Below are 14,597 nucleotides of genomic sequence, written 5' to 3'. Positions count from 1 at the left end.
ATTGAGAATACATTTTTTGTCCAACTGTGAGATGTTAGGATCCCTGGGACAGTCCCAACACAAAATCCAGATTAAGGGAACAAAGACCAATATTTAGGAAACAGTCCGATGATATCACACAGCCTGGATCCTCGAGATCCCATCCTCAAAAACGTTCACCGAGGGTCAAAGCCTCTGTCAAGCATGCAATTTCCTGGATGTAGAACTCTTGAGGTACAGATTCTTGCTTCAGCTCTTGCTTTGGTGGTGTCATTTCAGAAGCAAATGGGGTTTGGAGAGTGATGATCTAGCAGCAAGAAGAATAACATCTTCTGTAGCAAAGTGGCTGGTAGCCACAGCAGCCACAGCAGGAGCCTTTTCCACAGCCCCATCCTGAGCCATAGCCATAGCCACAGCCTGAGCCATAGCCGTAGCCACAACGGGAACCATAGCCACAGCCATAGCCTGAGCCATAACCACAGCCACAGCCTGAGCCATAGCCACAGCCACAACGTGAGCCATAGCCACAGCCATAGCCTGAGCCATAGCCACAGCCACAACGTGACCCATAGCCACAGCCATAGCCTGAGCCATAGCCACAGCCACAATGGGAGCCATAGCCACAGCCATAGCCAGTTCCATAGCCGCATCCGCAGCCATAGCCACAGGAGTTCCCGTAGTTACAACACATGTTGTTAGGAGAGGAGGATTCAGGTGGGTTGCAAGTGGTTGTGTGGTGAAGTGTGGTCCCTACTACACTTGGACCCTTATATACTGCCAGTAATTGGCAAGAGCATACCATTCACCCCCTGACTTACCCAACAAATATGTAAGCAACTTTCATGTGACAGTCACTGTCAAAAATCTTAATGTCTTGGAAAAAGAGAGTTCATTATTTAGAGTCTCACTTTTTATATAAGGAGCAGCATTTTACTTTATTCTTAATTCTTATCATTTAATATACCTTATATAACAAGGTTCGGGGAATTTGGGAAAATTTTGTCCCTCTTGATCTCTTCTCTATCCTGAAATATCTACTTCTCCCCATAGGGAAGGAAATAACTTCCATCTCCTGTCTGGAATCATCGAAACTTTTTCCCAGGCTTCTCATACCCAGATATCTACTGCAGATACCTACTGGCTCCTCATGCTAGAAACAGGGGGAGATGCTGGCCTCAGGGCACGTAACAACCCCCAACAACACTGAAACATCTCACATAATGTCAATACAATATTTCCTTTCTTCCCAATTAAACCAAATATCAAATCATTCCATCACCAGACATGAATTGAAGAAAGAAAAGAAAGAAAAAGAAAAGGAAGGAAGGAAGGAAGGAAGGAAGGAAGGAAGGAAGGAAGGAAATAAAGAAAACTAGCTTATTTTTTTGTTTGCTTGGTTATTGGGAAGTTTTTGCTTACCTTAGTTCTCTAGGCTTTACTTAAAACCCCATTTTCCGAAATCCAAAATTTAAATTTTTTTGCTATAATAGCTAGGAAATCCAAGATGGAAAGGTGTACAAACTCAGGAAGATGATTCATTCTACTCAACACTATAATTTCAACAAAGAAATGTGTGGCATTTAGTCCCTGAAGGCATTCAGGGAATGCCTTCAGCAAAGATTTTCATAAAGCTGTTGATTTCCTTTTCGGAAAATATTCATTACTAGAGATTTTTCCTTAGGTGAGAGTACTTCCAACTACTTTTTCCTCCATTGGTCACTGGTCTATTTGATCAGTCTGCTGTGTTTTATCCCTAACAAGAAATTTAAAGAAAACATATCCCATTCCAGTTGAACTTTACCTTTATTTTCTCTACTTTTCTCTCATTCTTGAAAATCATAACTCTAAATTCTAATACACAAGTTCCCTAGAATAGACACATTACATTTCAAGCACCCACTTTCTGGTCACAATATTCCTTACTATTGAAAAATTTTTCTATCTTTATTGCATAATTTCTAGTAACTTTCCATTCAAATCCATGATGGCAGGGGGGAAAAAATCTCTTATTCTGTGCATCCCTGAATCACCACTTAGTTCTAAGTAGAGTACCTAGTACATAATTTGAACTCAACATTTCCCCCAAAAAATCAGAAGTGTTAAAACAAAAACATGTTCAAGCATTGGTATGCACCTTAGAAGAATGATGAGAATCATGATGTTCTCATTTCATGAAAGCTGAGAGCCTCAAATAGTCTTCGACTAAGTGAGTTTCAAATTTCACATTATGAAAAATGTGTTGGTTTCCAAAGACGTTTTTCCAGATGTACAAAGTATCTGATATGTCTAATAAATGATCAAGACTTTATAGGATATAAATTATGATATAAATGGCTAGCTGTTGATATTCTTCATCCTTTCAAAGACTCCAAGCACAAGGAACATAATGAAACATGAGTAGACTTTCAACAACCTGTAATTATCAGAATTCCATTCCCTTCTTTGTAGAACTTCCCCACCTTAGATTTTCCCAGAGCACAGTGCACTCAGATCAGATTTACAGATATTCCACCTGTGAAAACTGTCCAGATCTTTAAAATACCCTGTTTCTTCATCAATAAGACACATTATATCCTGGGCAGAGCTTTACTCCAGGGCTGACTTGGATGGCAGAGCCATTTCTCTTGCAATTGGCCATTGGGTGGAGGCTACTACCTCCACGGACCTAGATTCAGATTTGGGCAGTGACCCCTGTCGTGAAAAAGACACAGGGAGTCATTTTTCACTATTCATGGAAACTGAGCCTAGACGACATTCTATGTTATAGTATAGTGTTGGAGATCTAGAAAGTCACATGAGGAAAGGACATTGAACTCAGAACCCGCAAAGTGGTAAGCTCTCAAACTCAGAGAGTAGACTGGGCTTTTCATCCCATTCTTGTATCTGCATCAACTATGGCACTAGAGAGCACCTTTAAGCACTAATCCTTGTTCCTTTCCACTAAAAATTGCGGCACCGCTGATCATACCCAAAACATAATGCATTTCTCTTCTTCTTTAACACTTACCACCATATATTGCAGTATTTCTTCTGACTGGCATCAGTTCATTTGACACGAAATGCCAAAATACCCTCCTCTCCACTACTTCAACCTTCACGCTCTTCCCCTAAGAAACTTTTTATCCTTCCACAGCAATTATCTGCCTAAATGTGTCTTAATTGATTCTCTTTTTTGTTGTTGTTATCACGTTTAGAAAATAAACACTCTGAGAACAGGAAACTCAGCTACAATTTTGCTCCTGTATCTTCAGTATGTGGGGCTGTTCCTTATCAAACACATTCAAAGATTTTTGTCAAACAAGTGACTTAAATCAATTTCTTCAAGCTTAAGATATGCAAACAGATATTTGCACTTCCATCCATATGCACATGATACGGCACCACATTTTCCCCCCTCCTTATCCCTCCATTAGCCGTTCATGAATAATCTGACTCTGCTTCTAATTTCTCATTAACCCTAGAAACTCTCTCACCCATGCCATTCATCTAGTCAGCACTCAGACCGCATCTCCTCTCTCGGGCTTCTGTCACAACCTCCTGAAGAGGTGTCCTTCCTCCTTCTCTTCCCCCTGCACCCAGCTTCATTCGGAACACAGTGCAATTTCCAGGGCACAGTTCTGAAATACTGTGTAATTTCTTTTGGGCTGTGAGTGCCTGAGCAGGAGAGAATTGAGAAATAAGTGAAGAAGACATCTCTGATGCACGAGGAGAGGAAATGTTTGTATTATATCAAAGAAGAGCCTAGGGTCATGAAGCATATTGTCAGCCCAATTTTCAAGAGTAGCCATAACACCTCAAAAGGAAGGAGTAATTCACAAGCAAGAACACAGAGATTTGTTAGAAGCAAAGAACCATTTTTATTGAGAGTGAGTTTTTTTGTCCAACAGTGGGATGTTAGGATCCCTGGGACAGCCGCAACACAGAATCCAGATTAAAGGAACAAAGACCAATATTTAGGAAGTAGTCAGAAGATACCACACAGCCTCACAAACATTCACTGGGGGTCAAAGCCTCTGTCAAGCATGCAATTTCCTGGATGTAGAATTCTTGGGGTATGGATTCTTGCTTCAGCTGTCGCTTTGGTGGTGTCATTTCAGAAGCAAATGGGGCTTGGAGAGCGATGGTCTAGCAGCAAGAAGAATAACATCTTCTGTAGCAAAATGGCCGGTAGCCACAGCAGCCAGAGCCAGAGCCATATCCATAGCCACAGCAGGAGCCTTTTCCACAGCCCCATCCTGAGCCATAGCCACAGCCACAGCCTGAGCCACAGCCACAGCCATAACGGGAGCCATAGCCACAGCCACAACGGGAGCCATAGCCATAGCCACATCCTGAGCTGTAGCCACAGCCACATCCTGAGCCATAGCCACAGCCACAGCCTGAGCCATAGCCACAGCCACAACGAGAGCCATAGCCACAGCCATAGCCAGTTCCATAGCCACATCCGCAGCCATAGCCACAGGAGTTCCCGTAGTTGCAACACATGTTGGCAGGAGGGGAAGAGTCAGATGGTTTGCAAGTGAATGTGTGGTGAAGTGTGGTCCCTACTTCACTTGGACCTTTTTATACTGCCAGTAATTGATAGAGCATACCATTCATCCCCTGACTTACCCAACAAGTATGTAAGCAACTGTGTAGTGACTGTGCCTGTCAAGAATCAATAAAGCTCAAAAAAAAAAAAAAATGAACTCTTTATTTTGGAGACTCCTATTTCATTCAAAGAGCAACATTTTAATTTGTTCTGCCAAAGAATTGTCTGAGTAGAATCATGTGCTCTATGTACCATGGATACCCAACTTCACAAGTTCCCATTATTTAATCCACCTGATACAACAAGGTTGGGGACAATTTTAGACAAATTGTCCCTTTCAATCTCTCTTCTTTCCTATAAGATCCACCTCTGCCTGTAGGGAAGGAAATAACTGCCATCTCCTTTCTGAAATCATTACAATGTTTTACCAGGCTTTCCCACCCACTCTGGACTTCCATGCCCCATCCCTTGTTCAATTCTCCTCAAATTCCAAGAAGAAGCTCAACATCTGATAACGCACTCACTTTCATTGGCACATGGACTATAAGTATGGAATAGCACGTTTTATATAAGTGTGTCCTCCTATATTTACTCCTGTCATATACCAGGCCAAGCCAGGTCCTGGGGGATAGAGCAACCCTCCTTTACTGTTTCTTTTTGAGCTATGTAAGTGTTGTTATGCAGAGCCTTTTACCCCCAAACCACTTTATTTGGATGAGAAAACAGAATACCTCGATTAAGCCAAAAACTAAACTTTTTCCAATGCAGATGTTTCACATGATAAGTTATGCAGAGTTTCACATGATAAGTTATCAGTGCATTCCAGTATTCCCTTCTCCTACCAGTACTGTTCATTGCACCTTTGGTTCAGAAGCTGACAGTGAATGAATAACTTTAAGATACCTACCGCAAAACTCCCCTTCAGTGCCTGACACTTTATGACATAAAGGAGCCCATAAGTCAACTTTAACCCCTATTTATATGTCCATTTCATGCTATTCAGGGTTACCCACTTAACATAAGTCCTCAATCTTTGACAAAAATGTTCATTGTGATTTTGTTACATAACCTATTCCTTTTCTGCCAATTTATTCTGTCACACTTACCTTTTCAACATAGAGAAAAGGAAAGTGAATGTCATTTCTAATTCCAGTAATATTTTTCTTGCTCCCCTTAATTCTCAGTTATAAAACTTATTTATACTCAGTTCTATGGTCACTTCCTACAGGATGCCTTTCTTTGCTGCTAATATCTGGATTGAATGACCTTCCTCTTTGCCCCTCCCTATATGGAGACAAATGTCATAGACCTTGCCCAAGTTTGTTGAAACTCTGTCTCCTTCACCAATCACCTCATGGCATTCTTGAGGAAACATTGTCCATTCCACATTAGAACTTTTAGGCAGAGCTGGTGTTTGGTTCACATTTTATGTAAGATAAATTTAAGAAACCATGGAAGTTAATTTATAGACCCAAAATGAAGCCACTTCTGGGAAAAAGAACTGTAGCAAGGTGTTTTGATGCCACACTGAATTAATGGTCTTGCTGCTGAAGACCAAAACATTACCAGATGCAGAACACAGCACTTGTTTGTTTGTTTTAACCTTCAAATTCCTGCCACATTCCAAAAATGTCTAATATGTATGACTTCCTTCTTTATTTTCTCTCATCTGTTTTTAATTGATATTTACAGCCTCAGCTGAACCATTGTAATTCTGCAGGAAGATACCTGTAATTAACACTGAGATCTGATATATATGTATCTATATATATATAACCTCAGTACCACCCATGCATTACCTCAGTTACAAAATTCTATGTGTAACATAGCTCAGCACTCCACTGCAAAATGTCCTTCTGATATACTGAAAGTGACTAGAATAAGCAAAGAATTCTTAGGGAAAATACATTTTTCAGTGAACTTCAACTCATCATTCCTATATATTAAAAAATTACAAAATTTATCCACATCCATAATACAGTAAATACTGTGTTCAACACCATTTTTCAGAACTCCTCAGACTGTTTTTTCCCTCTACCCTTCTCCCTCAAACTTTTTATCACAATGATCCAGTTGGCTTAGGTTAGTGGGAAGTGATCAGAAAGATACCTGTGGCACTGTCTTGAAATTTATGGTAAGATTTAGAACTTAATAGAAAATGAGATGCTCTGCAGAACTCAGCATCATGTCTTGCCCTGCTCTTTCCTTCTTAGATTGCTTCTTCTGTAGGGTAGTTCACTGTCAATGATGCTTTTCATCAGTAAGTTTCTACTGGAATCAAGTAAATGGTAAAGTCCTGTTCTGTTGCTTCCTTCTGCACTTGCCTTTAATCACCATCTCAGAAGGACTCACACTTAAACTCTATGGGCTTCCATTTAAAAGAATATAAAGTTTAAAGACAACTGGTTCTTGTAGCAAACTTAGGAAGACCACACACTCTTCCTGCAAAATGTGGAGAAGGAACAAAACAGTATCATGACCCACAGTGCTTTGGTCTCTGCAATCCATAGACCCTCCCAGCTTTCCAGTCCCAGAACAGCACCACAAATCTAATTCACCTGCTTCTCCTCTTCCAAGCAAAATATGTTAAATTTTCACTCGACCTATCCAGAATCCCATTATTTTTCTGACCGAGTTTTTCCCATCTCCACACATAGTTCGAAAATGATACTAGTTTTAAAATGATAACTTGGACATTTTTGTTGATTGCTTCGCTTGTTAGGCATTCCTTCAGCAACTTAGCTGAATTCCACAGACACTCATTAACACCCACCACAGCTTCAGTGCTGTCTTGGGAACTGGAGATTTGCAAAGATGGTCACACGTTGTTCTCGTCCCAGGATTAAGCATGTGCACGTGTAAAAAGACTCCTCCAAAGAAGATCTAGTGTTTCTGTCTGGGCCACTCTACCTTTTCACCACCTCTACCTTAGTGTTCATCTGCTTTCCACACTACAAGAGAAACAAAAACAATGAAGCTAACAACACATCTGTGCCAGTAGTTCTCAACCTGGAGTGATGTTGGCTCTTGGACTCTTGCAGACAGTTGATAACATCTGGAACTCTTTCAGCTGCCAAGACTTGGGTATGGTGAGGTAGAAACCAGGGATGCTGCTAATTCTTCAGGACATAGAACAGCACCCAAAAAGAAATATCCAGTCCAAAATATCAATAACACTGAGATCTAGAAACTCTAGTTTATAGCTATGCATCTAATAAGTTTCTATACCTGTAAGTGTATAAGTCCAAATACACCCTTTCTTTTCACTCTATAGTAAATATCTGACCTTTCCATCAACAATATGCAGTTGTAAAGAAGTGAGGTTTTTTTCCTATTTGTTGAAGATTTTTTGGCTTATGTTACTTGCCTAGGTTTTCTTCAGTCACCATTTTCAGAATCAAGCAGAATCCAAAATTTGAATTTACTGTAACAACAATGAAATTTAAGTTGGAAAGGATTATAAACTCTGGAAGATCATTCCCTCTACTGAATACTCAAATTTCAAGAGCAAAGGAGAGAGTGGTGATTCAGAACTTTATTGAAATCCTTCAATAGGGAGCGCCTGGGTGGCTCAGCCAGTTAAGAGGCTGCCTTCAGCTCAGGTTATAATCCCAGAGTCCTAGGATCGAGTCCTGCATCTGGCTCCCTGCTCAGCAAGGAGCCTGCTTCTCCTTCTCCCTCTGCCTGCTGCTCTGCCTACTTGTGATCTCTGTCTGTCAAATAAATAAATAAAATCTTTTAAAAAAATAAAAAAACAACCTTCAATAGGGACTACACAAAACTTTCATTTTTTGAGAATTTTTATTATTTATTTTTTTTAATTTTTTTTCTTCAATCAATAAACCTTGTTTCTAAATATTGATCACTGCTCTAATCTGATCATCCTGCTGTTTCCTCCTAACAGTAAGTTTAAAGAAATTAAATCCTATTCCATTTACCTTCAGTTTCTTTCCTTTTCTGTCATCCTTGAAATTCAAAGTTATAAATTCTACTTCATGAATTCCATACAATAGATGATTTTCTTTTTCAATGCCACTGTCAACAGCCACTTTCATGTAAAAATTTCCCTAAATTTTTGAAAATGTTTTCTCTCTATGCATTATTTTCAATATCTTTCCATTCACAACTATGGATACTGATCCAAATGAAAAATACAGTCTCCATTCTGTGCATTCCTGAATTACCAGCTCTGAGTACAATGCCTGTAACATGATTTATACTTGATCAATATCTATCCAATAAAAGAATGGATGGATTAATTCAAACACATGTTCAAATATTGGTGTGCCACTTATAAGCTACACAATATTTGGATATATGCTTAAATTTTCTGAATGCTAATTGCTTCTTTCTAAAATTGGGTCTAAGCATATTACAGAATTGTTTTTTATGTTTCATGCCTAGTCAGTGTTTGGGGGCAGAAATCGTACTCAATAAATGCTATTCCCTCATCTCATTTTTCTCACACTATAGTTTTAAATTCTCATGTAATAATAAATATTTTTCAAATACCTATATTTATTTGTACTGAAAAACTGATTTTGTCTGCACATAATGCAATAACTTTGTAGTTTGGTGTGGGATATTCTATAGTATACATGTTCTAACTAAAAACATCTTGGGTGCCTGGGTGGTTCAGTGGGTTAAAGCCTCTGCCTTCAGCTCAGATCATGATCTCAGGGTCCTGGGATCAAGCCCTGCATTGGGCTCTCTGCTCAGCAGGGAGCCTGCTTCCTCCTCTCTCTCTGCCTGCCCCTCTGCCTACTTGTGATCTTTCTCTGTCAAATAACTAAATAAAATCTTTTTAAAAATTTTAGAAAAAATCTAACTAAAAACATTTTTATGATGAAGCAAAACCCTTCAGAAAATAAATTACTCTCCTCGTGACATTTTTACAACCTGACTTAACCATTCTGCATAGTAATTTGTTACTAAAAATACAGTGTCAACGTAATGACGTTGGATCCGGTATCATCCATATTTTCAAGTTCAGCAATTAGAGAATGATTTTATGTTGTATTTACAAAATATATCCTTTGAAAACATGTTTAAGTACCTATCCTATATAAAGTTCATGTGGGTTTTTTGAAATTCTAGAGGACTCAAAAGATCAGTCCATAGTAGAAATGTACTTTTTAGGACTATGTCTATTTAGTAAGCTTGATTAAGTATCATCTTATAATAAGAGATTTGGTCAAGATTAAGGATTTATTAAGCAGTAAATCCTTAATTTCCATGTGAAATATGTTCTACAGAGTCCCATAATCTGTGATGTACATTAATGTCCCGCTTATGGTTTAAGTTTCTTCAAGCGCGTAGCCCCCAAGAATCTTCTTATCTAACCTCTTATTAAACAACGGAAAATTCTTGTTCATCAGTCCACCCATACCATGTTTTGTAAAATATTTTTTACGTGTTCTCTCAATTCGTTCTCACACCTTCTGAAATGAATAGAGAAGGTACTTGACAAACAAGTGTTCACCCAAGGAAACTGAGGCTCAGTGATTATGTCACTAGCCTGAAGTCACATGGTCGATGAGTGTCAGAGCTGAGTCTTCTTAATCTTCTGATGATGGCTTGCTTACCAGCCGATGTTCCTCCTTGCCCTGACTTCTCTTATTCATGGGGGAGATATGTGCTGCTTTCTAGATACTCATAAGAGAGCAGGGAAAGCCTGGAACTCCTCTGCAGCTCTGGTTAGTGATTATAGTTCTCCGAGCATAAATGTACATGACTAGTGCTTGTCTTGCTCTCCTGTCTGACTGGCCAAGTCCTGTTCATGTCACAGGCCTCAACTCAAGTGTCCCCTCTGCTTGGAACTCTTCCCACACTTACACTACTACATAACCCCGCTGTATGTATAACTCCTATAGCTGATCACTATGAAAACAATTACTTCATTCTATTGTCAATCTTACCATATTACTCTTACATGAGGTTACGAATTCACTGAGAAGGGGGTCCATTTAGATAGATGACAGAGGATAGATAGATTATCTACAACATGGACCATAATACAAGCTTTTCCTCTTTTTCCTTAGTGTCTAAATTGAATAACAACTCCTCTCTACACCGCTGAGTATCCAGAAAACCTGATAATATTTGAAGAGAGAACGACTGAAATTCACACCAGCCATAATAATCTTTCTATTTTTCTGCAGTGCTTTGCGGTGCGAAAAGCTGACTCCCTGCTTCACCACTCTCCCTACTACAAACACAGGAGACAGCAAATCTTTTATTTTTTATTTATTTATTTATTTTGTCTTTGTGAGTGCCAACATCATGTTCTCTGCCAGCTAGGCTCTATACTCCCAAATCATTCTTGATGAGCAGTTCTCAGAATCTGAGGCCACCCCATAACCTGGAGTTCTCACTGGGGTGGTCTTGCCTGCAGTGCCTGTGGCTGGGCAGCTGCCATCATATGAATTCCCGGAGAATAGCCAATTTGACCCTCACAACCACAATTACTGGAAAGATGTCGTACATTTAGAAGTTATTCTTCCTATAACTATTATCCTTTGGTTCTAATTGTGATCTCTGGGGTACAAAAAGCAAATAAAACCCTCTTGTCACATAAGACTTTAAATATAATATATAATATAAAGTAACTCATGTCACTTCTTTCCTCATGAGTCTAGGTATTCTAAGCACATTAATCCACTGAGTTTCTCTTCTCTTGTATTTTCCCCCTCATTTTACCCAGAATATTCCATTCAGTCCCACATGACCTCTCCCTTGCATTCCCCCAAACTCATATCACCCCTCTTCCAGTCCATTCTGTAACACATTACTAGATTTATTCACCATAAACACAACTCTGATTTCTGTGCACATGTATATATAAGGGGAGGGGTGTTATTTTAGATGCAATTAGTCACTAAACTGCAAATTACTGAAAAAATTTTGAGAAATGTTTGAGAAAAAAACCTATAAAATCACAAGAAAGGAAAAAAGACAAGAAAATGATAAAACCTGCCCTCAGTGATGATTCAAATTAAGACGGTTGACAGACTTAATAGACTCAAAGGAACATTTCACCGAGGAGCTGATTTGCCCCAATGTGGAGCACTAATGCTTGTGGCCAAGGCTACAGCATGGAAAGAAACCATAAGATGGAAGAGTTAAATTTCAGAAAACAATTGGAATTTTATCTTCTTTCTTCCATTGACCTTAAAGCCCATCTGGGGCAAAAACCGTTAAAAGGAATAGAAGTAGTCAATGACTAATCCTTGAAAGAGATTTCTTATTGCCACTTCAGCAGCAAAGGATGTTCTGGTAGTTATTTTCTAACAGCAAGAGAAAAAGCATCTCCTGTAGCAGAATGAATGGTAGCCATGGCAACTGTATGTAGCTGGAACCAGAGCTTGACCCATTTGGCCATAGCCATACCCAGATCCATATCCCAGTTCTTGGGAGTGCTTGCACTCATGGACATGTCCCTAGTCAGAGCTGCATCCACAGTCTCTATAGGAATCTCTAGAGTGGGAGCAGCTCCTGGTTGTTTGGGAGGTGAAAAGTCAATGTGGTGTCAATGAGGTGTGGGAGGCGGAGAGCAGGTGGGGGGCAGTTCTGCAAGTCTGAATGTTACTCACAGTCTTGGACCTTCATAGAGGGCTAGGGGTGGATGGGAGACACCAAGCCTGCCTACTCAGTCACATAACAGTTTGCTTCAAATGAGTTCATTCTACTAGGCACTCCAATATTTTAGGGATTCTTGAATTTGCTCTTAACCAGGGTTTCTCTCTAGTTAATAATGAGCCTGGATTAAATTGACTTCTTTTTCATCACCCTAACTCTACTAAAAACCTATCTTTCATGTAACTTGTGACCTTACATAGCTCAAACTAAGTATTTTGTCTACTAATTAAATTCAGTGGCTTTGAAATTGTCTGTGTATGTGTGCATGCTTGTTGTGTATGTGTGTGTGTGTCTATCTTTGTTGGGCAAGATCGGCCTTATTATCATCATTATTCTCATTTTATACAAAACAATATTACAGTACTAGCACTAAAAAAAAAAAAAGAAGAAGAGAGTTGGCCAGAATCTCACACCTGTATAATGATCTAGATACAACTTAGTCATTTGACTTCAAATTCTGTGCTCCTTATGTTTGACCTCAAAAGAAAGTCAGAATCTAATAAACTAGATTTCATTAAAAATAAAAATGCCAATATTTGTGTCTCATAAATTGTCAACCTCTATGACTTGCTTTTTTATTTTAACAGATCATTTTGTATATTGTGTTTGGACCCTCACAGGTTTATGTAAACCAAACGTGAGTTAACTTTAACTGTGCTTCTCCAAGCTTGAAGTAGTCCTTAATGAACAAGGTGTCATTGCTACCTATTCCTCTAGGTTTTGTCCCTTGAGGTCAGAATTGCTTACAATTCTTGTTCCTGAAAAAAGACTTGGGTTTCAGAGAATGAATATGGCTGTTTATAAGCACTTTAATTCTGGATCTAAGCCTGTGTAAGGTATATTAACTTTAATCCTGATTATAAAATTAAGCCAGAAGTTAAAAGCCATCCTGAAACTTGGACTTCTATCATGATTATCAGTGGCCATTCCCACTCCACCCCCCAAAATCCCCAAAACACATGCAATCCTTTAAAATTTCAAGATGCCATGAAATCACAAAATTTTGCCTACCTTTTTTCCAGAGATGTCTAGAATGATGATGTTTATTTGCATAAGTGTAATTAGATCTTCACTAGATAATCAGCAAACAAATCGATTCAATTTATTGAACATGTACTGGGTGCACACTATATATGAAGCACAATCAGGCCAACAGCCCAGGTTCTTAATACTTTTATCTTTGAATTTGTGGTTTGTAAGTGAAGTTTGCTGGAACCTTGGGACAGATACTAGGGACTTGGGATGTCTTCTCGTATACACTCCCACCTCCCATCACCTACCCTCTCCCCCTCAGTTTTCCACTGTCCCATCTCCACCAGTGACTGCTGCCACCTGCTGCCTCCATGGGAGCCTGGGCACAGGCATGGAAGAGGTTGGAGTCTAGGTTCTGTGAGAGTCTAAGCTCACTCAGTAGGCATCCCTGTGCCCAAGAACACATAACATTAAGGGCTGAACAAAAAAACAGAAAAAACAAAAAAAACAAAAACAAAAACACAACATTGTGACGTGTCAAAAGAGACCACAGAACAGAGAAAAAAAGTTTTCAGCTTTTTATTTATTTTTTAAAGATGTGGTCTTTTTTTTTTTTAAGATTTTATTTATTTATTTGACAGACAGAGATTACAAGTAGGCAGAGAGGCAGGCAGAGAGAGGAGGAAGCAGGCTCCCCGCCGAGCAGAGAGCCCGATGCGGGGCTCAATCCCAGGACCCAGGGATCATGACCCGAGCCGACGGCAGAGGCTTTAACCCACTGAGCCACCTAAGCGCCCCCGTTTTCAGCTTTTTAAACAAGAGTTATCACTTGTTCAGCTTACACTGAACCTGCAAATTAGGTAGCTGGCCCTGGGCACAATGTTAAGGACTGCGAAGAGGTAAGTAGAAAAAAACATGTGTTCTCAGACCTTCCAGATTCCATCAAGATTTTAGGAATTAGTCCTTGATCCTGCATCTTGTCCAGGGTGACTCTATCTTACTACTTTCCTTCAAAATGAAACTTCTTCAAAGAGTGGTTATGCTCTGTGTGTGGCGTTCCTCTTACCCATTAATTTTTCAATTCATTGCAATTTGCATTCTATCCCATTATTGCTCCAAAGCTACAACTCTCAGTAAGTCACCAAGGATGGTCTTACTGCCTGGATATGAAATGAGAGCATAGTATTATTTAACCTCCCTGGACCATTTAGTAACATGAACCTCCATCTCCTTATTGCACTTTAATTCCTTATTTGACAATTTTCCCTTCAAAATACTTTAGTTCTCCCAAAATGCAATTAATGAATATTTGCTGGTAAGCCTTCTGGCAGAATTCCTGATGGATAAAGAAGATGTGGTGTGTGTGTGTATATATATATAATGGAATATTATATAGCCATCAAAAACAAGGCCTTACCATTTGCAACAACATGGATAAAACTAGAAGGTGTTATGCTAAGCAAAGTAAGTCAATCAG

General features: G+C 39.3%; 2 protein-coding genes across 2 annotated transcripts; both read right to left on the bottom strand.

The window, feature by feature from the left end:
- Nucleotides 1-286: 286 nt before the first annotated feature.
- Nucleotides 287-670, bottom strand: LOC122910316 (keratin-associated protein 21-1-like). Its single transcript, XM_044254964.1, has one exon. The coding sequence runs from the start codon at nucleotides 668-670 to the stop codon at nucleotides 287-289; it is 384 nt and encodes a 127-aa protein (XP_044110899.1).
- Nucleotides 671-4,104: 3,434 nt separating this feature from the next.
- Nucleotides 4,105-4,464, bottom strand: LOC122910315 (keratin-associated protein 21-1-like). The gene has a single exon (XM_044254963.1). It carries the CDS (start codon nucleotides 4,462-4,464, stop codon nucleotides 4,105-4,107), a length of 360 nt encoding a protein of 119 aa, XP_044110898.1.
- Nucleotides 4,465-14,597: the final 10,133 nt, after the last annotated feature.

Source organism: Neovison vison, chromosome 6 (assembly GCF_020171115.1).
Source record: "Neovison vison isolate M4711 chromosome 6, ASM_NN_V1, whole genome shotgun sequence".
Taxonomy (NCBI): domain Eukaryota; kingdom Metazoa; phylum Chordata; class Mammalia; order Carnivora; family Mustelidae; genus Neogale; species Neogale vison.
This window is presented reverse-complemented; position numbering and strand designations above follow the sequence as displayed.

What these genes read in the sequence shown, in the direction of transcription:
- LOC122910315 (XM_044254963.1), bottom strand. Translation starts at nt 4,464, where the DNA reads ATGTGTTGCAACTACGGGAACTCCTGTGGCTATGGCTGCGGATGTGGC.
- LOC122910316 (XM_044254964.1), bottom strand. Translation starts at nt 670, where the DNA reads ATGTGTTGTAACTACGGGAACTCCTGTGGCTATGGCTGCGGATGCGGC.